The sequence below is a fragment of the Theobroma umbraticum genome, unplaced genomic scaffold, assembly GCF_002168275.2.
Source record: "Theobroma umbraticum cultivar Fairchild unplaced genomic scaffold, ASM216827v3 scaffold_50.0, whole genome shotgun sequence".
NCBI lineage: Eukaryota > Viridiplantae > Streptophyta > Magnoliopsida > Malvales > Malvaceae > Theobroma > Theobroma umbraticum.
This window is the reverse complement of record NW_018397261.1, coordinates 5,807,722-5,835,362: the sequence shown is the minus strand read 5'-3', so window position 1 is coordinate 5,835,362 and position 27,641 is coordinate 5,807,722. Positions and strand designations below refer to the sequence as shown.

The following is a 27,641-nucleotide window of genomic DNA, read 5'->3' as shown; positions in this document are numbered from 1 at the left end:
GCCTGATTGCTGCATCTCCTCAACCTGGCAGTGCAGTCCAATGTGAAGCGTCTGTCAAACAGACGTCTAAGGGCCCAAGAATGCCGGATGGAACCAGGGGCTTCACCATGGGGCGAGGCAAGCCAATAAGTTCAGCTTTGGAGTGATGGATTGCGCATTCTTTTTCATTTTCTTTTCCTTTTTTTCTCCATTCTATATATCAACCAACTAGTATCTGAATGGGCTCTGCATTTCCTGAAGGTAGGAAATGATTTAGCAGCCATGCATAGTCTGGCCTATAATATGTTTTCAATAATTCGAGGTGAATAGTTTTAGTACTGTTTGTAGCTACTTGATGGTAACAATTTTCTCCAGGCACACCAGGTTTCTGGGTTATGTTGAGTATTCTGTTTTAAATTTGTAATAATGAAATTGAAAGGCTACATCTGTTTCTCTCTTTCTCTAATCGTGAAACATTTGAATTGCCTCCATATGTGCATACCCCTTATTTATAATAATAATAATAATAATAATGGTGCATTTCAAACCAGACTTACACAAATGCGTGAGAATAATTTCAACAATAAGCATTTGAAGAAAGGGCATTCTTTTAATTACTTTTTTCCACTGAAGAAGTATTGAAGCACCAAACAACCTCACAACACAATTTTCACCAGTTTTGAGTATTACAAACCATTTACCAACTAAACATCCAAAAGTAAAGGTTCTTTAGCTAGTAATTAAAAATTATTTCAATTGGCCTATTAGCTCAGTTGGTTAGAGCGTCGTGCTAATAACGCGAAGGTCGCAGGTTCGAGACCTGCATGGGCCACTTTGATTTTAGTTTCTGTGGATTGTTTGATCTATTAATGAACCAAAGTTTCTTTGGGTTGTTGGATCAACCTGATTTAGCATTTTTTTTTATTGTTGATTTTGTACATCTCAGATCATCCATTTTTTCTATTTACCCTTTGCAAGCGTGTTTATGTAAACAAAAAAATCTATAAATCAAGGCCAGTGTTAATATACCAATATATATATATATATATATATATATATATATATTCAGCACAGGGCATTTACATGGTCAACTCCGCTTTGACGGGAAGTTTCCATTATCAGATTTCACATATTCTCTCTTTTTGCTCCGCTTGCTATTTCTTTTCATTCGTAGAATATTCCTTCCTCCCAAAAGAAACAAATAACCAAACTCCTTACACTACCAGTAGTTGTGCCTCCTCATAATCAAACTGCATATATCTGCAACACAAGAATCCTTCCCGGTTAACCAGTATGGCCATACTTTTGTGGCTACTTCACCCTGGGTGGATTAAGAGGTAAGAGCAACCTGCAGTCACCAGATATTTTAAATTGATGGCCAATAACTGGAAAGAAACAGCTTTCTTCATTTTGGTCTCTACTTTTTTGACTTTTTGGATGAAAATAATCTCTTACCTGATCAGTGGAATTTGAAAAGGGAATTAAGCAAATCAAAGATACATGTTATGAAATAGCAGTACTCATTTTGAAGTGGTGCTCCTGCTCTTATGATTAATTATCTGGGATAACCTACTGAAGTGCAATCACATAAAATTTATGCAAAGTGCTTGTGGAAATATCATTTTTATGCTCCTGCTTCACAGTTCACATTTCACAGTGACACTTGTACTTCCACTGTTACTAGGCTGATACAAGATTAATGGAGCATCAATGGTGCCTTATCTTTTTGAAGTTGACTTGTGCAGAATTCTTTCGCATGCTTTTTAAATATGAGCTCCTAGTCATACAATCATACTTTGGACTTTCCTGAGCACGTGTTTGAATTCTTTCCTGGACTACTTTATTGTTTTCTTTATGTCCTGCCAATCACAACAAAGTTTTATGCATAAACATTGCAGAAATTAGGTCTATGATGAATTTGTGTAGAAAAAATATGTGGTTTACAAAGTTTCCTATATATCATTATCCCATTATCAGCTTTTCAGGAACTAGCCATTCTTATATGTTGTCCTGCCACAGCTTGACCAAGTTATGTTACAAGTAACTTCCTTACTGTAGATTAAATTTTTGTGAATGAGTCCAGATGAATCAATAATAAATAAGTTATGAATCCAGACTAAGCTTCTTCTGGTGAGATCCTGGTTAGCTTTAGGTTAGCATCAGTTAAAGTTCATCAAATAAAATATCTAGCTCCAATTTTTGACTCCCTCTGTTTTTTTTTTCTCAGCCAAAATGGTTTTTCATTGATTAAAATCACTGGAGTGCAGTAAAAGGATAGAACAAATGGTCAATCCATTTTATTAACAGACACCTGAAAGAAATCAAATAGTGAACTAGAAAACTAAAAATACCACATCACAGTACTTCAACAAAGCCAAATAGTGCCCATGACTATACACTAGACATGCTTGGAGATAAAACAAAAATGAAGCTATCATCATGCATCTAGACCCGTGCAGCACTGCTAAAATTGTTGTGCTCCTGGAAGTTGTCAAAAAGATTATCTACAAGACATTGGCTAATTTGACTCCCTCTGTTTGAGCCATTAATTTCAAAAAGAAGTAGTCTGCTTGTAATTTTAGATGTTCTAACTATAAAGTAATGTTCTAGCCGGCTGTAATTTCATTGGTGAATCATCTTCTAACTTGACAAGAAAGTGCTTGAGTGCTCTTCAGATAAAAATTTCCAACATCATATGAGCAGTGACTGTAATAATATTACCAGAAGTTTTCTGAAAGGATCATGGGCCATTTTATGAGCCACACTTTCTTAGTGCTTGTAATGATCCATGTCTCGCGTTCGAAATTTCCTATGAAAGGCATTCCTATGCCATCTCAATAGAATAAATGCCTGGTTAGCAGGAAAAAAAAGTAACGAAGAGTTAAAACAGAGAATGTCGTCAGGTCTTAATCGTTATAACCTTTAAACAACTGGAATGATGCTTTAGTCCTGGTGTGGCCAGTAGGAATAAACCACCATAGTGTCATGTCCACCTTGGAAGCTTAACCAATAAACTCACTACTACCTTCCATTGTTTCTGCATATAAATCTCCACCACTTAATCATAGATCATCAGATTAATCTTTGCATCTTCAGTCATGGGTCATAAACTCTTCTCCTACTTCACTTTGCCCTTCCTTGTATGCTTGTACCTTTTCCCCTTTGTCTGTCCATATCACTCTGCAAATGGCCAGCTTGATTACCGGTTTTATGATAGATCATGCCCCCGCTTGTCAAGCATGGTTAAGTCTGGTGTCTGGGCAGCTTACAAGAATGATACCAGGATAGCTGCGTCCCTCCTCCGATTGCACTTTCATGATTGTTTTGTAAATGTAACCACCTATGAATCTGTTACCTCTTGCTTGTCTATGTCATTTGCTTTTATAATTCAATCTCTTATCAGAACCATATTGAAGCCAAAGATTAAAATGTGCCATGTCATTGGTAGGAAAAGGAAACTAAAACTGTTGTCATTTACTTACTGCATGTTTCACTATCAGGAAAATGAGAAAGCCCTACAGTAGACCGCTTTTTTGCAGGAAACTTCTTTGCTTTTGCTTGAGGTCATATCTTATGTTTGGTGCTACCAACACGGAATCCCCATCCTATTACATTCAGATTGGGTCCACTTTAGAACCTATAAGCTGGTTTTTACATTCATGAGAGAGACAGAGGGGGGATGCCAACATAGTAGTATTATAGTTTACAGTAAGCTTCCAACTTTCACAGAAAAACTTTTCTTAGAAACAAAAGGCTTGCAGAGAAATTATTTTTTGTTTCTTTTCTTCCTTTTACTTCACTTTCTTTCTAGAACTTGCTTGCCCATTACAACTTCCCTAATCAAGCAGAGCCTAAGGTTATCTTTGGAGTCAATTTAATAAATAGAACAATTGCTACGTTTTTAATCATTTATCCTTGTGATTTTAATTTCCAAGAAAACATGATAAATATACAAAATTGAGATTCTCAATTAGGACATTAATATCATTAGTCAAACGTATCATTCATGTTACATGGACTTTTGCAGTGTATAATATATTTCACTGTCTAGTGTTTACTAAATCGGCCTGGTATGAAGACTTAAATTTGCTTAGAACTTTTCTTTCTGGCATAGGGCTGTGATGCATCGGTGCTTCTTGATGACACAAAATTTCCAGGGCGAGAAGAATGCTTTTCCAAACCGTAACTCTGCTCGAGGGTTCGAAGTCATTGACAATATAAAAGCAGATGTTGAAAGATTTTGCCCATCAACCGTGTCCTGTGTGGATATATTGACTCTTGCAGCAAGGGAAGCTGTTGTCTTGGTAATTGACATGTTTATGTTTATGGCTTGTAAGCTGCAAATCAATTCTCAGATGAATTAAATTGTGTTCCTTTCTACGATTTCTGTCTTATCAGTCAGGAGGGCCTTTCTGGCCAGTCTTGCTAGGGCGACGAGATGGAACAACTGCTAGTCAGCACGCAGCTAATGAACAATTACCATCACCTATTGAGCCCATGGAAAATATCACTGCCAAATTCACATCAAAGGGTCTTGACCTCAAGGATGCTGTAGTCCTCTCAGGTTCTTTTTCTTAACAAATTGCTCAGAGTCAATGTGCCTTAAAACTCTCATTCTATTGTTTTCTTTTTCCTTTTTCAAAGACGACTTGATGGATAGGACTTACCCAAATAATTTCATTTCTATTTCCATGGCATTTGAAAGTGAAAAAGTTCTTGCATAGTGGTGGTCTTGTGGACTAGTACAGATCATGAAGCATCACCAAAAACTATAGTCAAACATTTAAGATTCTTAACACTGTCACATACATACAGCATTAAATATGTCATTTCTGCAATAAATTTTAATCATGGCAAATTTAATTGATATAGATGCCTTATCTTTTTTGTGTCTATCGCAGGAGCTCATACCATAGGCTATGCTCAATGTTTTACCTTCAAGAGAAGACTCTTCAACTTCCAGGGCACTGGTAGACCTGACCCTACACTTGATGCTTCAGCCCTCAGTAGCTTGCAAAGCATGTGTCCGAACGTAGACTCCTCAAACACCAATCTCGCTCCCCTTGACTCTGCAAGTACCTATAGATTTGACAATATGTATTACACAAACCTTGTTAACAACGCAGGGCTTCTTGAATCCGATCAAGCACTAATGCAGGATCCAAAAACTGCTGCAATGGTTAATTCCTATAGCATGAATCTTTACCTTTTCAGGAATGATTTTACCACATCAATGGCGAAGCTTGGTAATCTCGGTGTACTCACAGGGAAGAAGGGACAAATTAGAAAGAAGTGCGGGTCTGTGAACTTATAAATTGCTAGTATTTGAAATGTTGGTCTATGTATGGAACTTATCTAGTTCAATCAATGCACCAAGAAGGGTTGTGAATATATTAATAATTTGGTGTTCTTATCTCAGCTGGATGATTCCACCATTTGCTCCATCAGAAAAATCGAACAAAAACTATCTTTACACTAGTATTTGAGTTTTTTTTTTTTTGGGTTCAAATATATAATCTTGGCAGGTTAGATTGACAAAATGCACCTCCCAGAGGCAATATGAACACAAAGAACTCGGTATTGCACCCAGCTCATCTACATATTTTATTTTATGCTTTCTTTTTCCCCTTTCCTTTTGGCTTTCCACATTCGCTTAGGATCAACGTCAGGTTTCATTTTGAGTTCTGAGGAGAAAATTAAGCTGCTCGAATGCACATAGATTCAATAAAGAAGCCGACAATGAGTGCTTGGATTCAAAAAGGAATATAAAGAAAAGCTGTTGGATGCCTGACCAACCTTTGTACAGCCCCATTGAGATCTATGTCCTTGTCTTTCAAAAACACCACCATTTTTTTTTTCTTGTTTCTGTTTTGGTGTATTTGACTGCATCAGAAGTATTGTGTATCATGAACTATCATAATCATCAACATCATTATCTTCATCATCATCATCACTCTGAGATGTATCCTCTGCTTTCAGATTAGATTCTCCACTCTGACAACTTATCTGTGTAGTGTGGTGTCTACTAGACACAGACCTGCAGCTTCAAAAAAATTCATCCTTGAGGGGAAGCTCCAAGAGAGCTAGAAGTCTAAAACATTCAAGATTTTAGCCCTTTTGCTAGACTTGAAAATTTTTGGCTCCCTTTTTGGACTGCTTTTGATGTCCCTCTTATTATTCATCATTCAATCATTTTCCATCAATATTGCTCAAACAAGTGCAGCATTGAATATATTTGTCCATAACCAGCCCCTTTTATGCTACATTAAATCCCCATGGAACCATAATTGCAACATAATTGGAAATTACTATTTCTGCCCTGAACTTGTAGAAGTCGTATAATTCCTTCCTTTTTCTTCTATAACAAACTCAAACTTCACCATTTTTTTCTTGATATTCGAAATCCCAATATTCGATATTAAAAGAAAAATTATGATCATGAAACTATTGGGTCCAAGACACTATAACCTGTCAGTGATTGTCCTACTAGCCATGTTTAATCAAGCACTAACTATTGGTCTGTTCCCTATCTTCCCCATAGCCAACATAATTATTGATGCTTATCTAGTTATTAACACTAATACCTTCCAAAATGCATCATTTGTTGCTAACAACTATTTTTTCCCAATCTTTAGAGACGTGATTTTTTTTAAAAATTAATCATAACTAAAAGCAAGAAAGAGATGGATCAATTGGCCTAAAGTTTCAACATTATTTAACTTTTTGGTAATCCAAAAGATTAAAAAATATAAATCAAAAAATAATGTTATTAACTTTTTGACCTTTAACAAAGGCAAAGCATACAAAAACAACTTTGAAGAACTAATAATGAGTTGCCTGATGGAGCAAGGCAGCTTAGGCCCATAGAAAGTAGAGAAATGAAGTAAAAGAAGCTCCATAATTTTTTTTTTTTCCTTGTTGGAGAGCACTTTATTTGAACAAGATGAAGACAGCACCAGAAAGAATACTTTCTATTATACTAAGAGAACAAAGCTTAATTTCCTAAAGGCACTACACTTATGTGAGCTCTTGGATTCAAAAAACTGGAAAAGAGGGGAAATCCTGAAGTCTAGTAATGGATGTGATACAAAAATAATGTTCAGGCATGCATTTAGACTGCAGATATTCACTCTACTATTCATGGTTTGAAAGTTAGCATCGCTAAAAGTGGAGTACTGTAGGTGAAAATACTCACTTTTCCAAGCACAGAGGTTTCCAGCTCATAAATAGAGGACATTTACCCATGGAAGTTCCTTCGGGCTTTTTCCATATTTATAAAATAAAGATAAATTTGTGAAAAATGCTCTTCTTATAAGTTCATTTCAAAAATAAATTTTAATATAAAGTTATTCATTTTTATCTAATTTTAACTATAAAATGATAAAAATATTCTTAAAACTATTTCAAACAAATTAATTCTTTCAATTTTTCTCCTTATGCTTTTTATTTATCTCTCTAACCATCAAGCTCTTTCTAATTTTACTACCATTATCATCTCTCTATCTATCTCTCGTTATATCGTTTTCGATTTATAAACCAAAAAGTATAACATGAAAAGTAACAACATATTCTTAAATTTATTAATTTACATTCACAAATTTTTTTTTTATCTATTTCTCGCTTTCGCATATTCAAATTTTATATCAAAAAGCATGATATGATGAATAACAATAAGTTCTTGGATTTATAGATGTTAAGTTTTTTAATAGTTCAAGTATGATAACGCATACCTTTGACTTGTAACCTCAATGGAAATAAAGAAGCTTTGACCTATAATATCTTGTACTAAAGTTTTGACTTTAGAGTATAATATCCTAGTGTTGAAACTTTGATCTTAATGTATGACATTTGGTGTTAAAACTTTGACCTTAACGTGTAACATCTGTTATTAAAATCTTGGTATGTAACATTTGCTTAGATTTGCAATGTCATTTTATAACAATAACATTTATTAAAAATGATGTGTAACTTATAATTTTATATTTCATTATAATATAAGCTCTTAAAAGTAAAAAACGTGCAATAACTTTTCTTCAATTGTAATAATATTTTTTTTTATCACAGCATGTAATAATAATATTTTTTAAATATAACATGTAAGTTGTTCTTTATTTTTATATTTTATTAGAACATAAACTCTTAGAGTTAAACACATTTTTAATAAAAATAATATTTAAAATAAAAAAATTTAATATCTAAATGAAAATGTATTAAAAATTTATTCAACATCAAAGTTACTGTTTGAAATAAAATAGATTTAAAAAAAAAGATATTATCCAAAACTCTTTAATTTAAATAATTTACTTTTGAGTATTTTATTTGTTATATTTTTTATAATCATAAAAAAATGATGTTTAACAACAGAAACAAAAAAAGAAACTAAAAACAAAAAGTACGGCGCTTGAATATGTAAAAATCTCATTAAAAATAATTTTGTTTAAAAATTTTTCTCTTAGCGGTTAAAATTAAAAAGTAAATTAGTTTAAAAACACGGTTAAAAAAAGTCGTCCCTAAAACAAATGTGCAAAAGTAGGTATTGAAGTTTCAGTATTTCTTGCAGGACACCAGAAAAGTTCCTGAGGAAACTCTTCCATCTGAAAAGGGTTTTGTCCATTTCCCCTTCCCCCTGAACATTCTCTCTCTTAAGTTGGAAAAAGAAAAAGAAAATGAAAACATTAACTGAATAATCCTCGAAGAAAAGCTCTGGCAACAGTTTAACACCAAACGACACGAAACTCCTTGCACATTATTTTGCCTTTTTCCCTACTTTTTCCATTTCCCCCCGGCCTCTTTAACTCCACCCTTTTCTCTCCCCTAAACCCTTTAAAAACCCCATTAAACTTTTTTTGGTAACCTTTTCTTTCTCTTTTGCTTTTCATGATCCAAGCCTGAAACAAAAAGAAGACCCCATTTCTAAGTCACCATTTTCCATCGCTTCTTTGCAAACTAAGAAGCTTAAACCCTTCAAAAACCCCAAAAAGAAGGAAAAAAAAAAGAGAAACATCTTCAAATATACATATATTTTAAAGAAGTTCTTTCTTGTTCTTGGTGATGTCTACACCAGTAGAGCAGCAGCAGCCACCACCCGTAGGAGTAAGCCAACAAGCCTACACAGCCCATACGGGTCACGGTTCGGTTGGACCCGTCATAGCGGTTCTAGCAGTGATCACAATACTTGGAGTCATAGCCGGTATGATTGGGAGGCTATGTTCAGGGCGGCCTATCATGGGCCATGGTCAGTACGATTTTGAAGGTTGGGTTGAGAGGAAATGCTCTTCTTGCCTTGACGGTCGGGTCGACCCTCCTCCTTCCCGGCCCACGGAGGAGATGCCAGTTGCGGTGCCTGCAGAGGAGACCCAACAAGAGATCAAAGAAGAAGACATCGAACAAGCTCAAGTTCAAGGACAAAAGCAACATGGAAGTAGCAGTGAATCTTGATTATTAATATTCTTGGGTTTCTTTTTTTTTTTTTATTGCCTTCATGGTTATACTCTCATTGTATGTGAAAAAAATGGGATTCTCTCTTCTTCTTTTTTTAATTAGATTTTTGTCAATTTTTAATGTTAATGCCATTGTTCTCTTGGGTTCTTTCATGATTCATTCATGACAATAATTAGATTGAAAGAAACAATTTTTTTGACAAAAAAACTATAAGTAATCTTAGAGGGGTATATAAATTAGTATTTTCTTTTACAAAATTTGAGAATTTTTATTGTGTAATAATTATGACAATTATTATGAACGGTAAATTTGGAATGTACAATTAAAATTTGTGAAATTGGGTAGATGTTCATTATTTGCATTGATGGCAAGATTGAGCGTTGCTTTATAGTTTGTTGGGTCTTTCAGCTTTTTGGTGTATTTGCATACCTCATTATTGTCTTCATTTATTTTCTGTTGGGTTTTCCATTGGATTCTCTTTCCCTTCCTCTTTTGTTTCTGCATCAACTGTTCTTAAGTTGCACTCCCACACAGATTGCATTTTTAAAAGTTCACATTCCTTTGTTAGCAACATGAGACAGTAGAATTTTGGCTGTCATGCCACCTTGGGGACTCTGGGTTCCCCAACCAAGACAGAGAGAGAGCCATTAATAAATAATGGTGAGAAATTTGGTGTTGTCAATGCTGTTCAGACAAAACACAAAACTGGTTATTCCAATGCAAATTGATTGGTCTGCTTTATTCCTAGAATGGTAGCCAATGCAGTTAGACACTTAAAAAAGAAATTTATATTTAATGTCTTGTCTGTTTTTATTACGTTTTTAAAAAATAATGTAATATCTAAATTGCTTTACTTTTTACTAGCAAATAGATGCAAAGAAATCATCATGGAAAGAACCACAGTTGAAAACATGGACTGACATTGTTAAGTTCTTAAATGGTACCTATGCTTGATGTTCTGCTTTTCTTCTTCTCTAAACTACTAACTACTGTGCTATCATTTGGGTAAGTGTTAATATCAAAATAACTTTTTCATTGTATTTGGCATGTGAAAACTTATAGGAAAGCAATGTCTGTTTTTGCTTCACGTGAAACAGTGAGTTTGACTAGAAAGTCGGTTCGAATGGATCACCAAATTCACTGGGTATTTTTCTCATCAAACAAAAGGATCAAAAATGGTGCAAGACAGATGGAAAAAGTGGGTCCAAAGTGGGCACAAGAAAATTTTGTCTTGCCCCTTTCTAGTCAAAAATTAAGGGGAAATTTGACAGGGATAAACCCATTTTGTAGGATGGTAAATATCGGTAGCATCACGAGGTTAAGGGGGTCACACGATTGATTTTGGAAAAAAAAAAAAAAGCATGTGATCTGGGCAGCTTTTGTCTCAGTTACCTCCCTGGACCATTATCACCTGTCAGCTCAAGTGGTGAAAAAAGTTGACTCTCCCTAGGACAGTTACTGGGTACAAATCTGTACTGTCCTTTCTTTATTTATTTTTCCTTCATACTTTCCATTTAGTTCCTGTCCACCTCCTGGATTCTGCTGTCAGTCATATCTCGGAGTGGCAACTTCTGCAATGGGCAAACCACTCCCGGGAGAGCCCGATTGGTTAACCACTCTGTTAAGAGGTTGATTAAATTATATTATCAGCAGTGATTAGTGTTACTCTTTCTTTGAATAATTTAGATCAAGTATGTCTCCAGCTGATAGCTTTTTATAGAGGTGATCTTATCTATAGTTGCTTTTCCACTATGGGAATTTCACTTTGTGCAGGTAAAAACAAATATGCTGGAAGGAATTCCTCAAGAAAATTGGAGACTAGGAGCCTGGAGGCCTTGCTACCAATCAGACAAAACCTGTTGGCTGTTGCTGGGTTGATGCCTGGTGACCTCTATGGAGGAAATATTGGGCTTTCTTGGCCTTTGTTATTTTCAGCCCATGTCAACATCGTGAAAGACAGTTTCACTGCCGAAATATGCTAGACCTGTAAGCCCGATAAGGAATGGTGAAAATTGGGCTTTCATGGCCTGTGGCTGTTGTTTGAAAGGGAGGGATGATCTTTGCTTACTTTTCTTGCCCTTTTTCGAGAGAGAATTTTTGTAGGCTCGAACCTCACATTCAGGTAGCCGTATCCAGTGCTTAATCTCTCTATGGAAAATGGTTTCATCCATCTAAAAAGCTTGGCTTCTCTTATGCTTTCAAGGTCTTCTTTTTGCCCATGGTGGCCAACTCTCCGCATATCAAAACGAATATCCGTAAAGCATGATGTATCTTATCTTAGACTTGAAAACTTATGTATCACTTTCACTGTGAATAATCTGATTGCCTTTGCTTGATCTTTCCTTTAATCTTTCAGGGGCAAAAACACCTAATCAATCAGTAAGTTGCATCTGTAGGGTGGATGATGCAAAGCCCGTCTCGAATCCCATCCATTATTTTTCCATGAAAACTTCCAAACGTATCACTATATAAACTTCCGTCATGTTTCCATTCTCAAAGCCCCACAGCATTTCTCTAGTCAAATAAGTGATCTAATGCAGCATCAACACACAAAATTACAAATCGTATTTGCTTTATTTGCCATTGAAAGTGGGAAATGGCAATGACTGAGTCATTCTTGCGTGGACTCAATTTACACATCCGAAGAAAACAGGCCCTGGATAAGTGGCTGCTACGAGTTCCCCAATAGAAAATTGGGTTTGCCATTGTGTCGGCCTTTTCAGTGGACCCACTAGGAGTGGTTATGTGGGCTTCTCTTGAGCTGCATACCACTGGCAGTGAATCAGATTGGAAAGAAAGAAAAAGAAACTACTGTTTTTAGTGGGCGTAACATAGGCATTGTACTTAGCAATGCTAAAATCATGGCCTTGGTCTCCAATCCTCGTCGAAAACCAAATTTGGGTGGTTTAAGTTTATTCCAACTGTACGGCATTTAGGCGATAAATCTTAAGCTAATACCACGTCCACTAGGCTCTTATTATTATACAATAGCCTTTCTTTTTTCTCCCAAATTTAAAGGGAAAATTAGTAATATATAATAGATAGGCAATCTCCTCTTTGTATAGTGGGTCACTTGGTTCATTCCAATTAGCAAAGAAGAATAGGCAATGTCGTCAGGAAAATGTTTCTCTTAAAGAAACTGTTGTTGGAAACAGACGACGATAACAAAGACAAAAACTCCAAAAATGGTGCAGCTTCACCAACTTACATGGACAGGTTAACACATCTGTGCGTAGTGCGCACAATCTGAGCTTATGTTTAATGATTTTATCAGCTTATCCCACCTTACCTGATGAATTAAATTATATATAAGATAAGGTAGCAGCAAAGATTCCAGGATTTCTGTGTGTAATACAAAAGAAGGATCCTGGTTGACATCTCCGTGTGCTGGTGTACCCAAAGCTGTTAAAAACAAACAAATCTTGTCAGTTCCGTTGCCCTTTGTACTCTCCTACATCAAACTTTGGATGGATTTCTTCATTATTTGAGTCCCACCACCTCAATCTATTTTATCTTCTTTTCACAATTCATTATTTACCTATATTATTGAAGGGCTCTTTTTTCATCATAATAAAATACACCTATATCTAACTTTTTTTCTCTGAAAAAATTAATATAATAGAATATGCAAGTTACATCGTTCGCATTTATAATCTTTGTAAAATTTTTTATCGATTTAATATGAAATTAAAATATTTTATTCATATATTTTTAAACACTTGACGTGATATATAAACTTACTTGATTATATAAAATATTTTAATTTAATATAATATCATTTAAAAATAATTAAATTAAATCTAAAAATTTGACTTCCCAAGTGAAGAAGAATTAGAAAAAAAAAAGGGGGGGTTGTTTTCGTCCTGGAAATGAGGTTTGGGTAATGTGCTTCATGCCCTAACTCATGATTTCTGGAAAATACACTTAGTAGTAGTAATATAGGGCGTTTGAGTAACTTATAATTCATGACCTAACCCACTACCACTTGTAACATGGATTTAGGTAGGAACCTAGCTTTCAAAAGTGGCCAGTGTATGAGATTAAAATGGACAAAAATCTGATCTAATTCCACCATAAATAACTCTTACTGATAACAGAAATAGAACTATATATAGGAAAATCCATGCAAAGAATTTATTAAGTTTGGCCAATAAATGTCCTAGACTTGAAGATGAAGTAGAGGGTAAAACTATAAAACCCACAAAAAATCAGTCTCCTGGAAGCAAATTCAAAGAGAAGTGGAAAAAATGGGATTGGGTCATGAATGAAAAAAACAAAAAGAAAAGAAAGAAAGAAAAACAATAAGCGGAGAGAGAGAAGAGAGGCGGAGACCGGTGCTGCTAACCCGAACTCCAAAGAGTCAGAGACCCCCATTTTTATATTTGGAATAATTAACTTAAGTTAAAAAAATAAAGCGGGACTAGGGTTTTACAGAGAGGAAGTCTCTAGAGAGAAGGAAAGAGTAGGTAATTTACTTTTATCTCTCTCTATATATAAACATAAAAACTATGTAGCAACCGAGAGAAAGAGAAAGAGAAAGGGGAAGAGAAAGTAAAAGAAAAAGGAAAGGAAAAAGAGACTTATGAATATGATGATGAGGAGGCCGAGGTGTTATTTGGATATAAGCATAGGAGAAGAGCTTGAAGGAAGGATAATAGTGGAACTGTACAATGATGTAGTACCCAAAACTGCAGAGAACTTCAGGGCCCTTTGCACTGGTGAAAAGGGCATTGGTCCTAACACTGGTGTTCCCCTTCACTATAAGGTCCCTCTCTCCTTCTCTCCTTTTTTTTTTTTTTTTTAATTTCCTTATCATTTTTAATGTATCGGATGTAAAAATGTAGGGGTTTTGCTTATCTGGGTTTATGTTGCTTTTGCTTATAGTGATATGGAAAGACTTTGATGTCATTGACTTTATCCAAAGTCATTGGATTTTTTGTTTCTCTTTGCATTCTTGCAATGAAATGTTTGTTTTTCTTTTTCTTCTTTGAATTAGTTGTTTTTGGGGTAGGAAGAGTCTGAGTAGCAAGAAATCTTGGAGATATTTGCATAGTTTTTTTCCTGATGTTGTATGAATGTTCTTCATGCTGACCATATTTATTTTTTGATGAAACCTTCATACTGACCATTGTTGTCAACTTTGAATTGATATTGCGAGTTGATTTTGCTAATGGATCTTTTGAACAAGAATATGGGAAATACTTGGAATTCGGATTTTTTTCCCCTTTTTTACTTGTGATAGTCTCCAAGATTTAAGGTTGCCTATGATTCTTTCTACATGTTATAGTCTAAGCATCAAATCTTTAATCTTTCCCATCAACAAAGAAACATAAAAATTCATTTGAAATACCTTGATGATGGTTTTGGCTATCCGCATATGAGTTAAGATTCAAGTTTTCTTTTGTTTGCTAATGCCATCTAAACCACATTAGTTAACAGATGGCAACATTAAAGAAATGTCCTCTTAATCATTTGTGATGCTATAAGTGGTTTGTCTATGAAATGCTGGCATACTGGATTTGCATCTTTTGACAACTAGAAATAGAAAAACCTTAAGGGTGCTTGTCTTTGACTTGAATCATTAACATAATCTTGGTTTTATTTATTTATTTTCGCAGAAAATATATTTCATATTCAGTCTTTGACTTTAAAATATGATATCAATTTGTCCTTTTGGTTTTCAAATTTGGTTATAGTCTATGTTACTCACACTCGGGGGTAGGAATCAGATATCAATATGTGTCTGAAATGAGTACTTTCAATTTTTTCCGAATTTTTCGTATATTTGGAGGGTTGGATCTCCATCCTCATGTCCATCAGATATGTGTTGGACCTAGATACTTCTAGGAAAATGAAGAGTCATAGCAACGCAGGTTATGGTAATGCAAGTACTGTATTGCATAAACCATGAATTAATGAGAATTTCATTGTATTAATGATTATATATGCCTTTGGATGGGAATTTTATTTTTGTTGAGTTTGAATGATATATGGGTTTTTTTATTATTATTATTTCAGGGAGTTCGTTTTCATCGAGTTATTAAAGGCTTTATGGTACAAGGTGGAGATATATCTGCTGGAGATGGTACTGGAGGAGAGTCAATTTATGGTTTGAAATTTGAAGATGAAAATTTTGAATTGAAACATGAACGGAAAGGAATGTTATCGATGGCAAATGCTGGTCCTAACACAAATGGGTCTCAGTTCTTCGTCACTACAACTCGCACTTCTCATTTAGATGGAAAACATGTTGTATTTGGCAAGGTTGTCAAAGGAATGGGTGTTGTTCGTTCCATTGAACATGTAACAACTGGTGAAGCTGATTGTCCCACTGTTGATGTGACAATTGCTGATTGTGGAGAAATCCCTGAGGGGGCAGATGATGGGATATCCAATTTTTTCAATGATGGTGACATTTATCCTGATTGGCCAGCTGACCTTGATGAGAGTCCTAATGAGCTCTCTTGGTGGATGACTGCTGTAGATTCTGTTAAGGCTTTTGGAAATGAACATTACAAGGTAACAGGCTTATGCATGTTTATTCTTGCAGTAATGGGTTCATTGCTGCATGTTGTTGTGCTTATAGAACCTTCTTCCTACACTTTGATATTTCAAGGTGCTTATAAAACCTTCTTGTTACACTTTGATATTTCAAGATGGTGCTTCCTAGATATATTGTTCATTCTCTCTCTACACCATTTCCTTTCCTATTCCTTTTCACCCTCCTTTGAGGTCTCTCATTTATGCTAATGGATGTCCTTAACAGAAACTTGACTATAAGATGGCTCTCAGAAAGTACAGGAAGGCTCTACGCTATTTAGATATCTGCTGGGAGAAAGAAGGGATTGATGAAGGTGACATTTCTTTGCTGTACATCGTTTCATTCGCCTACCAATAAAGTAGTTGGACTCTCAATTCACCTTGGTTGGTCTGCATATACTATGTTGTGGCTTTGCAGATAAGAGTTCAAGTTTGAGAAAGACGAAATCCCAGATATTCACAAATAGCTCTGTAAGATTCATTCTTCACTTTTTGACTGACTTTATCAATTGTTGAGCACTTTAGGTTCAAATAATTTTGCAACCTGATTTGCTGTCTAATGCCATGTGAGAAATCACTTTACTTTTCCATATCCTAATTATGATTAAACATTATCATTATCCAAGTTAACTTGTGCTTAGTTTTCTGTTCTGTTAATCTTTTAATATCTTTTGTTTGTGTCTTGTCCGTCAACTTGTCCTTTGGACTAATCTTAGGCTTCTTACAATTTTTTGATTTTCTAATACCTTGATGGTTTTGTGGCTTTAGGCCTGTAAACTGAAACTAGGGGATCTGAAAGGAGCACTGTTGGACACAGAATTTGCAATGCGAGATGGAGATAACAATGTGAAAGCCTTGTTTCGCCAAGGTCAGGTTAGTGTCTTTCCTTGTTAAGTATATTATAATCTTTTGGATGCTGGTGGCTTTGGCTTATATTTGGTCTGAGCTAGTCATCTCTTAAGGGAAAAATTGGTTAAGATTACATAGACCTTTCTTAGAAGCTGCCTTTACAGCTTGCCTCTTGATTATCTTCTCTATGCTACATTTTCTGTCCATTCAAGCACATTCTGGTCCTAATGATTGTGATACTTATCTGCCAGGCACACATGGCACTTAATGATGTTGATGCTGCTGTTGAAAGCTTCAAGAAAGCATTGCAATTGGAGCCAAATGATGGTTAGTGATGGACTTTGACTCAGTCTCTATACAATGTACTCAATATTGGATCATTCCCTGTTTAGAAGATTATGACCTGTATGTTCATTTTAGGGCTTGGCAGGTTGCAAATGGGAAAATTTCTCAATGGAATGTTGAGAAGTGTAGTCAACTTTATTTGGCCTTGACTCATTATTTTTAATTTAAATTTTACTTTGGCCAAACATAGGCAACCTGAAGTTCTACATGTGACTAGGCCCATGATATAGCTTCTTGTCTTTCATGAAACCTGCCTGCTACATATGCAGGATGACCGGATCAAGGCAGTGTATAGTGTCAACAAGTTAATATGTGAAACTTGTTCAGACTTTTTGATAACTATTTTTTTGAAATATATTTGCATTTCAGGTGGAATAAAGAAAGAGCTTGCTGTTGCTATGAAAAAGGTTAGCAGATAGAATGAAATTGGTAGTATCTTGTAGCATTGCATATTTATAAACAAATGTGCTTAACAATAATACTTGGTGAGCAGATCAATGATAGGCGCAATGAGGAGAGAAGACGGTATCGTAAGATGTTCCAACCGCACTCAACTGGTACATCGTGTGTGCTTTTATTCTTTTATTTCTTGAGATGGATACTTGGTGGTAACTGGGGAATGTACAATGCAGGTGCTGATAACCATGATGGTTAAGAGCTTCAATTGTTCAGTGAGATAGTGTCATCTGGTTCAGGCTTTCTTGATTAGGATCTCTTACCTTTTGGACAAAATAGTAGGTAGGGATGTTCAGCCTCTGTATTGTTTGATACTACTTTTCTGTAACTGCTAATGAACACTTGCATGCTAATGGAAATTGGGGACTGACTGTTGTGTTAGTTCAGGATAATGGAGCTGTAGTTTTATGTTTTTCAGGTTTCAGTGGAAGCAGAGGAAGCATTCCAGCAAATTAAACTGTACAAATCTGAGGCTTGAACCAATTCTTATTTCTAATGAGAATTTTCATACTAGTTATTTAGGATGTAGGAAATTTAGACTAAGACTGATCAATTCCTTAATGAAATTTTAGTCCGGACAATCTGTGTTCCGTACAGGAGTGGTATAAAATGTACAATTTTGTCTCTGACAAGCTCTTTTGGTGAGTATTCTCATGAAAATTTTACAAGCATTTCTTGGCCCTTAATTTTGGTTTATCTGTTTTTTTAATAGTTGTAGTAGTATTCATTCAATCTGCGAAAGGATTTGCTGTTGTGTGTGGGTTGGGGTTGGATACAGGTAACACACCTTACAACCTCAAGTCCATTGCCAAACTGTAAGCCAAAAGTTTTGCAAAGTTTGCCTCCCAGAGTGCTTTACATGGCGATGATCTTATGCCAAGGAATGGCATCCGGTATCTCAGAGTAACCCTGCACATTCTTTTCTGAAACCACAAACTTCCCTTAATGATTATGCCCATTGTGATAATTTCTTCTATGTTATGTCGTCATTGTAACAAACGCATGCCTCCAAAATTATAGCAAGTTAACCTCATTCAATACATGGCCAACCTCACAAAAAACGGAACTTCCCTGAACTGATGATATGACACGGCCAACCTCACCACAAAATCAAAATCAGAAACAAAATTAAGTGAAGTTCCAAAATGAATAAACCCATAGGCATTAACTATGAGTTATAGTTATCAAGACCCAAATCCCTTAGCGCATCAGTAGCAGCATCCTTGCAGCTTTCATGATTTTCCTTTGCCTTCCTGATAAACTTGTCAATCCCATTATTCAGCAGAAGGATTCTGCACAAGACAGTGGTTTCCCATAAATCAAGTTTTCACTGCAGTGCATATTCTAATACAACTAAAACAAAGTGCTGCAACAGAATCTGTAAAGAACTCAGCAAATATTCATAAAACTTGCCTGTTCTCTGGGTTCCTCACAACAAGATTTCGAATCATAAGACAGGAACTTCGCTGCATTTGCTGAGCAGCAGGAAACTTCTGCATGGCTTGAATAGCAAGTTCCGCTGCTCCAGCTTCAATGGCACGAGTTGCATTGTCTGGTGATCTCAAGCAGAGTACAGAAATAATGGACATGACCTAAAAATTATGATAAAATGATTCATCATGATCCCAACTCTATCTAATTATACTTGCATACATCATATCATAATGGACATGACTTTTCCAACCATTATATTTTTGGGAGAAATCTAAGGAGCTAGCTGTTTGCCAACCCATAACTGCTATCTCTGACGACAAGAGTTCCTAACACCATCAGATAACCAGGATGACAGTGAAACTATCATGTTATACCAATACTCATGGACAGTGAATTCCACTTGAGCAGAACATTAAAATGATTTGTGAACCTGATAATTACGCATTTTAGTGGAACAAGAATTGCTGGTCCCTTACCTCTTGCAGCACAGCCGGGTCATCAGAGAATCTCGCTGACAGTTTGATCAGCCTGTCCATACCTCCTTTCTCAACTATAGCGCTCTTATTTGAGTCACTTCCTGCAAGCTGGCCAAAGAAAAAAAAAATGCACTAATGCTTTAAGTTCAAGCTTGTATTGATTATTCATATATATTACATTTTAGAGTTTTTACAAGAGTATATAATGAATGCACACTATTCAAAGTCACATGAGCCCATAATCAAAAACCCATTTTGAAATGTAACATTCTACAGCTCTTTAAAATGACTTTTCTACATTCTCAGATGAGAAAACACAAAGACAGCTGTAAACATAATCTTGCAGCACAAAAAGTTTCATGCCATGAAAGGTAAAAAGCAAAGGAACGAGAAAATGAAAATCCTTAACTTTAAGCTGCAGATTATAATAATGAAATCGACTTTCAGCAGAAGTGTTTAGATCTATACCTTGGATAGCAATGAACAGCAGGTTCTAGCTACAGTTTTGTTGCCTTGTTCACCACTATCATCAACACACTTTAGAAGTGCATCAATACCACCAGCATCAGCAATGGACTTACATATTTCATCCTGCAGGAAACAAAAAACGTTATAATGAATTCAAATCCCATGTTTGTCACACATATCTGATTAGTGTCTTAAGCCTCTGTGCAATGAAACTATTGAATCACTTCAATCCAAAAATATTTCTACACTCTCCAAATTAAAAGCCATAAGAACTTATAATTAACTGATATCAAGTAGTCTGTGATATGTCAAACAATTTTAATAAACTTACATTCACAGCAACAGCCTTTAGTGCTATGCTTGCCGAAACAAGACTAGGTGAACTAAGCCCTTCATGAAGTGACTCCACAAGAGCTCTTGCAATTCCAATTTTCGCAAATCTTCGTGCATAACCATAAACCTGGTGGGACCAAACACATCAGAACCATTTTAAGGAAAAATGATAATAGTGCATTAGTACGTAATAGATTTATTACAGGCATTTTCCACTTACTTGAGAAGCAACAACACGATTATCATCAGACATCAACAGAACACGTATAGCATCATATAAACTTTGGAGACTGCCTTTAGTTTGTCCACTCAAAACTTGTAGAATCAACTTATCAACTCCTAACTCCATAAACGATTCTTTAACAACTTCATTACCAGTTGCAGCAGCAGCAACAACAGCAAAGCCAGAATTCAAGATGTCTAAATCTTGAATTCCATCGATATTAAGAATACGAACCACAATCACCGGTCCTTTGCTCACCCTAAAAGTCTCTGTACTTTGAACATCTAGAAAATAACAACAAGAATATAAAACAAATAATTTCAACACACAAACTATTATCAAACTTTAAACATAAAAGAAGAATGATTAAATTGTTTTATACCAGTTAGCAACGATGCCATGGTCTTCAAACAAGAAACGAGAGTCTGTTGCGATTCAGTTGGTATCTTAGAACAGATTGAACAAACCAGTTCGACACCGCCATTTTTGGTTACGATTGCTGCATTTCCCGATTCTACTTTATCACTACATAATTCGCTTAGGTTGTTAAGTAAACCTGTGATTTGAACTAAATCGTGGGGCGTGAATTGATCCTTTGAGCCGGCGTTTAGTTGGTTCAGTTTATCCAAGCATTGCATCGCTGGGTGTTCCTTGACACCACCTTCCCCTGGAACACACTTCACGATCCCTGTTACAATCAATTGTGCAAAACTCGTTAAAAATTGCGAACTCCAGCGAAAAGAATGAAACCAAAGAGAAGGATGGCGCCGAAAATGACTACCGGAGAGATCGACGCCTTGGAGGGAGAGGGTTTGGATGGCGTCTTCCAAGGCTTCGGTGGGGTCCATTCCGAGGTCGTCCATGTTCTCCTTCACTAACTCATCGAAGGCCTCTTGCGAGATTGCACGAACGTTCTTCACTGGACCCATCTTTTCTCCTATCTCCAGACTTGAGATCGGAGGGATGATGGACTGGGAGGTGACAACCGAGTAGCAAAGCTGAGAGAAAGATCTGTTAGTATTTTTGAATGTGGAATGCCATCATCAGCTGAGGTGAGGGATTTTAAATTTTCACGGGGGTTTTATGGGAATTTTATTCGGCCCTATGAATTTATGGATTACTGGCCACGTATAACAACTGAAATTGGAGTTAATTCGGGCTCCAACAAGCCCAAAAGAAGATTGAAAACTTCAAATTATTTTGAATTTAATTTATTTCTTTTAAACCTTAAATGAGAGGATTTAATCTGTTTAAGAAAATAATGTTTGTGGAACAAATTAGGAAGAAGGTGATTTTTTTAAAATATTTAATTAATCATTTTTTTATATATATGGGTAAAAAGGTAAATATATAAATTTTAATTAATAAAAATTAATATCACGTCAACTAATTACGTGATAGATGACATGATATTCAAATACCACATGTATAATTGATTAAGAAAAAACAATTAACTATTAAGAAAAAAAATAATTTAATTTAAAATAAAAATTTAAAAATTTATTTAATTATAATAAAAAGATAAAAATTAAATTTATTTTTTTAACATAATTCAAAAGCTTATTTAGGTATTTAGTCTTTTATTTTTTATGACTTTATAGTAAAAATATAAAAGTATATTTAATTTTAATTATATAATAATTATATAAATTAAAATACATAATTTTTTTATTTAAAAAAAATTCAAACACTTTTAACTCTTAATCATAATTACATACAAATTTATTAATTTTTAAAATAAACACTCAACCTTAAACGTATAAATATTAATACTTAAACATGACATTCAAATTACCCTCTTTTTTTCTTTTCATTCTTTCTCTTTTAAGTTGGACAATGAACACTGACCGACCGTTTCACGATTGCAAATTTGATCGAATTCTCAAAAAAACCACAGATCGATGCTCCCTTGACCTAGGGAGCACCAGATCGTGCTACGCAGACTAGGGGAACATCAAATTGTGCTCCCCAAGCTTGGGAGAACCAGATCCATGCTCCCAGGGCCTAGGAGCACTCGACTCCCCTGGCTTAAGGAGCACCATCAGGTGCTCTTCAAGCCAGAGGAGCTCAGCCAAAGATCTGGCCGGCCAAAGACAAGAGTGTCACCAGTCGACCGTTTGGGAGATAAAAAGTAAAGGTTAAATAATTTTTGTAATAAAATTTTTTTTAAAAAATAAAAGTTATAATTTATATAATATAATTTTTAAAATTAATAAAAAATAAAATTATTCGAAAATATGATCACATCAATAAATTAATGAAAATATCGACAAAATCTTAACGGTTACACTTATGTGTCTAACAAACAGTAATTTTTTAAATAAATTATTTTTCATACTAATGAATTGCATGTAAAATTTTGATTAAAACTTAAAATATGTCAGTATTTTACCCTTTATTTCAGTAGGAAACGTTACTATTTGAATAGATATTACATATACCAAATCAAAGAAATACATTAGTTTTGCTAAAGTTAACATGAATCACCAGCATTTTCATTTCTTGGGATTATCATAATACTTAACAAACAAATATATTAGAGGTGAACAACGGGACGAACAAGTTAGTAAAAGCAACCTATGCTAAGAGTTGCAGCGTTTCTATGTACATAGAAGTAGCTGATAGACACGCAAAACACCTACTGCCGCATATACTCAAATCAATCAGCCACTCCTCCCAAAGCATCTTGCTCTATTTTTTATTCAATCTACCGGAATGTACAACCTAATTTAACTTCCTTCACACATATTTAGACAATTTACAGCTATTTTCAGTCACCAGGAATAGAAAAACACATAACGTGCCTTAAAAATCATAGAAGTTCATTCCTGTAAAAGTTCCATGGCTGCTAGGTGCCTCACACGCTGCGTAAGTCGTCTTCTGCGATAGATGCCCACCAAACGCAGGATGAGTACCAGAGTAACAGCAGAAAAATCAAACACTCTTCCAATTCCCAGACCCCCTGCAATACAGACAAGACTAATTTATCCATTTGACTAGCATAAATCTTACAGTGTGCACTAGCAGTCTCTCCAACACCAAAATGATAAAAGAAAATCCACATGCACCAATATTACAATAATCATCCTATTGACACTGAAAATGAAAAGCATTTCTCTTGCAAAAAACTTACCTGTTGGAATGAAATCAAATGGTGTAGCTCTGTAGAGGATACTTAGCACCATCTGGAACACAAGAAAGACAGTAAGACTTCAACAGAGGTTAGTAAACAGTCATGAAGCTACAGAAACAATAGAAGTAAGTCATTACATATGTTAGGTACTGGAAAAAGATCAACTTATACATTTGAACATATCAACATATCCAGCCTTCTCTCAGTTCCTTTTTTTTTCCTCTTTTTCTTTTAAATGTATAAAATGCTATATATGTATACCATGTTTATATAAATCAGTACTAGTTTGCACACACGCATATTTATATACTTCACAGTGTATATTTTTAATGAACTTAACTGCAAAAAGGCGCATCTCAGCAAGATATGAATCATTTGTATCAGGATCCATCAACGCCTGTAACATTCTCTTGACGAAGAATGGTAACTCACGCACTTTCTGTTAAGAAAAGAAGGAAGAAAATGTTCACATGCCTGCTTGCAACAGAACAAAAGATTGCTATGTTACACTGGCAAAATATATGAACCAATAATCAAGAAGCAAACATGAGGATTGTTAAGATGAACGCCAAAAAATAGAACTCTTCTGTAATTCACCTCTGATGCAAATGTACAATGACAGAGCCATTTATGATAGAGTAACATCTACGAACATCTACAACATAGTCAGTATTCTTAAAAGGATCACTGAAATTAAAGCCATTACAGTTTAAAATTGTGTCAAAGGAAACAGAGAAAGAAACAACAAAATCCACTTCGCATATATGTTTAACAGAGTCTAGAAAAGACTACATTACCACACATACCTGAACAAGACCACGAGCACCTCCAACAAAGAGAAGGTTATACCTCTGTACACTTTTAAGTACCTCCATAACTTCCTGGTCCTGTTGCTGTTGTAATGATGCCTCTGGCATTAAATTAAGAATCTTGCAAGTGCACATGGGGCACTTGCATGGCTTAGATGCTGAGGAATAGTTCCAGAATTGCAAAATGCAATTGCCTGCCAAAAGCAAAAAGAGGAAGAGGGGAAACAAGAACCATTTTGAGGACAGATGATTGCAGGTACAACATGTAAATCTGTTCCCAAATGGGCATTCACAAACACTGAAACTCAATCCTTTCCTTCAAAAGCAAATTGTTAGGGGAGCAGGTGTGTGGGTCAAGGCATTGGCCACACAACAATGGAACATAACTCCTAGAACAATAGTTACAGTAAATAAAAGTGCGTCTGCTGGAGAAATGACCGCAAAAGACAAACAGTAAATGCATAGGAACTTGCAAATAACAAACAGCTCAAACGCCAAGCCCCACACAACAACACCACCATTCCTCCTCTAACGAGGGAAAAAGATTAAAAGCATTCAGCAACCTCCTTTATACTAATAGTTGAGCGTTTGCCACTCCAGGATCACAAGTCCAGGTAAAGTTCTAAAATCTATTCCTGTTTACATGAGTAAAAAACAATCTCACTAAGTTACCAGCAAATAAAGGGCAAAAAATAAAAGAAACAAATCCTGCTGAAAATGCTTGTAAATCGAAAGAAAGAAAGAAAAAGTTATGAACCCCAAAAAGGACCCATAAACAAAGCCTCCTGATTTTTATTAATCTCACTGTGAAGTAATAAACAGAATAAACCAATGAAGCAAAAGAGACTTCTTTCCTAGTTGCACAAATTCTTTTCTTCAAGCAATGTACCTACTTACTTAAGCCGAGAAAATCAATAAATCCTTGCACATAAGCAGCACCATAGATAAACCAGAAAATGTAAAACAGACTATACTATTTGAAAATAGTTTCCTGAGGATATCTTGAATGAAAAAAGTGAAAATTTTAAGTTATATGATAAATATTATGGTAAAAGGAAAACCTAAACCTAAAATTCAAAGTTCAACATCCAGTTTTAAGAGAAAAACCCTATTTCTTTCCCTTTCTTTTCCATTTTGAATTTCTCTCACCAACCAAGCAAAACCAAACTCAGACTGTACCAACCAAATAGATTGAGGAAAGAAGAAGAAGAAGTTAGGAGAATTACCACAATACCAATGACCGCAGTTGGATCGACAAGGAACAGTGAAGGTGCCAAAACAAATTGGGCAGCAGTCATCGTCGGGAGGGGTTTCGCTCAATCTCTTTCTCTCTCTAGATTCCTCCACCTTTCTTTCTCCCTCATCCGTTTCCATTTCCCCTCTCCCTTTCTCTTTCGCTTCAAAATGTATCGCTCAAGGTTTTTCCCATCACCTCACCTCGTCGGAAAAACACTTTTGTGATAGTCGCGCTTGCAGACGTTAGGAAGGAGTGTTAAATGTTCAAAAACCATGGGTACCTCTACATATACATATTCGCGAGTTTCCGCGTCGAATTTCGTACAGCAACACATTCTGAGGCAATTACTAAACCTTTGGTTTTTTTCATCTTTGTCTTTAGGTTTTACTTTTAATTAATAATAAATTACTTAATACACTCACTGTGGTCATAAGCTCTTGTCATGGAACTCCGCCTGGTTAAGATTATTTTTATTAATTCCACCCATAATCACTTCTATCTGGACCGGCCATAACAAGGTTCAAATTTCAAGTTTTAAGTAAGATAGGAAAAAGGTCAATTTCGTCAATTTGTATCATTCTGAGATCTCTTCCTCTCACCCCAAGATGACCTTTTTCTAGTACTATTTCTCAGCCTTAACAGCTTCAATGCCGACGGTTGGCCATGACCAACTAAGGGAGCGGACGTTGCAGTTCCCACTGCACTGGTCAGCGGGATTCAAGGGAGTTAATGCGGTGGAAATGACTGCACGGTTTGTTGATGATGAAATGAACTCTTAAATGTTTAGTATGATTTTTAATATATAATTGACGTAAAATTTATAATATTTTTAAAATTATGATATTTTTTATTTATTTTATTTTATTTTGACGTGAGATTTATAGTTCTATTTAAAATTGGAAACATATCTTTTCAATGTAAAATTTTTCCACGCTGAGACTATAATAATTAGACTTCAACCCCACCTAAACCCTTAAATTTAAATATGACTTTTACCAAACAACCTAACTCTAATCAATAAATGTAACTACAGCGAATGGCAGCAGATCTTGATTGATTGCCCTTCACCCTTTCTAGTCCTTCTTCGGTTGGTTGACAAATTGCCCTCCAATGCTGTTCCATCAGCAACGAATTAACATTCATTTTTATTTTATCAATTGCTGAAGTGTCTTTTGGAGACGACGTATATTCTTAACATGCATGTAAAGCTTAGGAATCAATTCTTTACATGTTTCACCAAAATTTTCATTTTGGAGAGAACTTGATCTGCTTAGCGATCTTCTTAGACTTTGGTCCGCGGAGAACTTTGTGTGATTGTGTCTTGAGTTATGGTTTGATTCCATTACAATCAGACTGGTTTGATTTTGGTTTTTTGTTGTGTACACAGGTCAAGTAAAGAAGGTTTAAATGATATAGGAATGAGGGTTTTGTCATCAAAACTCTAATACTCTTCTGGTTACTACTACCTAATTGCTGACTTTTCCTCCAAGTGTACTTGTTGTAAATTAGCAACCATGGTATTTATGATTTGAGTGCCTCTACCCCCCTTCACATGTAGTACAGTCTGGGCCCGACTCTAGCTTAAAATCATCAAAACTCTAACTTTAGGTTTCAATTTTTTTTTATAAATTTCAAAATTTTATAATAATATAATTAATTTTATTAAAAATATATAAAATTTAAAATAATTAATAAAATATTTACATATTTTTTACTTTTTAAATTAAATATTTAATAAATATTTATTTTCTCTCACCTTGCATGACGTTATTAATTTTTAACTATTTATTTTATATTGCATGAAATATATTTAAAGTTTAAGATAATTAATAAAATTATATATTCTCTTACTTCTCAAATTATGTACCTAAAAAATTTTAATTTTTTATCATTTATCAATTCTCACAATGTTATTAAT

At 35.1% G+C, this 27,641-nt stretch overlaps 6 protein-coding genes and 1 non-coding gene across 7 annotated transcripts in view; 5 read left to right on the top strand and 2 right to left on the bottom strand.

Annotated features, from left to right (window-relative positions):
* LARP6C (RNA-binding protein) overlaps positions 1-991 on the top strand; it is a 3,927-nt gene extending 2,936 nt beyond the window's left edge. The window contains exon 10 of the mRNA XM_021430593.2: positions 1-991. This exon is cut by the window's left edge and continues 82 nt beyond it. Within this exon, the coding sequence (XP_021286268.1) occupies positions 1-146 (146 nt within the window). The 3' untranslated portion in view covers positions 147-991.
* On the top strand, positions 738-811 carry TRNAI-AAU (transfer RNA isoleucine (anticodon AAU)). The gene has a single exon. It is a non-coding gene; the product is annotated as a tRNA-Ile (tRNA).
* Positions 992-3,075: 2,084 nt separating the features above from the next.
* On the top strand, positions 3,076-5,463 carry LOC110418340 (peroxidase 10-like). Its single transcript, XM_021431034.2, is given in 5 exon segments — positions 3,076-3,311; positions 4,094-4,125; positions 4,127-4,283; positions 4,378-4,543; positions 4,881-5,463. Coding segments are annotated over 5 exon segments (1,002 nt in total). The 5' UTR covers positions 3,076-3,077; the 3' UTR covers positions 5,294-5,463.
* A 3,335-nt stretch (positions 5,464-8,798) lies between these two features.
* Positions 8,799-9,546, top strand: LOC110418593 (uncharacterized). The gene has a single exon (XM_021431368.1). It carries the CDS (start codon positions 9,031-9,033, stop codon positions 9,415-9,417), a length of 387 nt encoding a protein of 128 aa, XP_021287043.1. The 5' UTR covers positions 8,799-9,030; the 3' UTR covers positions 9,418-9,546.
* A 4,107-nt stretch (positions 9,547-13,653) lies between these two features.
* On the top strand, positions 13,654-18,298 carry SQN (peptidyl-prolyl cis-trans isomerase / cyclophilin-40 (CYP40) / rotamase). Its single transcript, XM_021429867.2, has 10 exons — positions 13,654-14,185; positions 15,439-15,939; positions 16,187-16,274; positions 16,379-16,431; positions 16,729-16,833; positions 17,061-17,136; positions 17,524-17,561; positions 17,648-17,711; positions 17,787-17,892; positions 18,029-18,298. The coding sequence occupies exons 1-9, from the start codon at positions 14,003-14,005 to the stop codon at positions 17,807-17,809; spliced, it is 1,131 nt and encodes a 376-aa protein (XP_021285542.1). The 5' UTR covers positions 13,654-14,002; the 3' UTR covers positions 17,810-17,892; positions 18,029-18,298.
* A 284-nt stretch (positions 18,299-18,582) lies between these two features.
* Positions 18,583-21,581, bottom strand: LOC110417505 (ARM repeat superfamily protein). Its single transcript, XM_021429866.2, has 8 exons — positions 21,326-21,581; positions 20,927-21,232; positions 20,542-20,828; positions 20,320-20,448; positions 19,989-20,111; positions 19,521-19,628; positions 19,024-19,202; positions 18,583-18,902 (listed from the first exon to the last, which is right to left on the bottom strand). The coding sequence occupies exons 1-8, from the start codon at positions 21,471-21,473 to the stop codon at positions 18,779-18,781; spliced, it is 1,404 nt and encodes a 467-aa protein (XP_021285541.1). The 5' UTR covers positions 21,474-21,581; the 3' UTR covers positions 18,583-18,778.
* Positions 21,582-22,993: 1,412 nt separating this feature from the next.
* LOC110417508 (RING/U-box superfamily protein) lies at positions 22,994-26,106 on the bottom strand. The gene is made up of 5 exons (XM_021429868.2): positions 25,713-26,106; positions 24,484-24,680; positions 24,018-24,116; positions 23,678-23,729; positions 22,994-23,506 (listed from the first exon to the last, which is right to left on the bottom strand). Exons 1-5 carry the CDS (start codon positions 25,858-25,860, stop codon positions 23,367-23,369), a joined length of 636 nt encoding a protein of 211 aa, XP_021285543.1. The 5' UTR covers positions 25,861-26,106; the 3' UTR covers positions 22,994-23,366.
* Positions 26,107-27,641: the final 1,535 nt, after the last annotated feature.

Excerpts from the sequence above, each read along its gene's own strand:
- LOC110418593 (XM_021431368.1), top strand. The coding sequence starts at position 9,031 with ATGTCTACACCAGTAGAGCAGCAGCAGCCACCACCCGTAGGAGTAAGC.
- LOC110417508 (XM_021429868.2), bottom strand. The coding sequence starts at position 25,860 with ATGGAAACGGATGAGGGAGAAAGAAAGGTGGAGGAATCTAGAGAGAGA. Across the intron at positions 24,681-25,712 it reads CTGCGGTCATTGGTATTGTG|GCAATTGCATTTTGCAATTC; the intron begins GTAATTCTCCTA and ends TGCTTTTGGCAG. Across the intron at positions 24,117-24,483 it reads GTGCTCGTGGTCTTGTTCAG|AAAGTGCGTGAGTTACCATT; the intron begins GTATGTGTGGTA and ends TTTTCTTAACAG.
- SQN (XM_021429867.2), top strand. The coding sequence starts at position 14,003 with ATGAATATGATGATGAGGAGGCCGAGGTGTTATTTGGATATAAGCATA. Across the intron at positions 15,940-16,186 it reads TTGGAAATGAACATTACAAG|AAACTTGACTATAAGATGGC; the intron begins GTAACAGGCTTA and ends TGTCCTTAACAG. Across the intron at positions 17,137-17,523 it reads GCAATTGGAGCCAAATGATG|GTGGAATAAAGAAAGAGCTT; the intron begins GTTAGTGATGGA and ends TTTGCATTTCAG.
- LOC110417505 (XM_021429866.2), bottom strand. The coding sequence starts at position 21,473 with ATGGGTCCAGTGAAGAACGTTCGTGCAATCTCGCAAGAGGCCTTCGAT. Across the intron at positions 20,112-20,319 it reads TAAAGGCTGTTGCTGTGAAT|GATGAAATATGTAAGTCCAT; the intron begins GTAAGTTTATTA and ends TGTTTCCTGCAG. Across the intron at positions 19,203-19,520 it reads ACCCGGCTGTGCTGCAAGAG|GTCATGTCCATTATTTCTGT; the intron begins GTAAGGGACCAG and ends CATAATTTTTAG.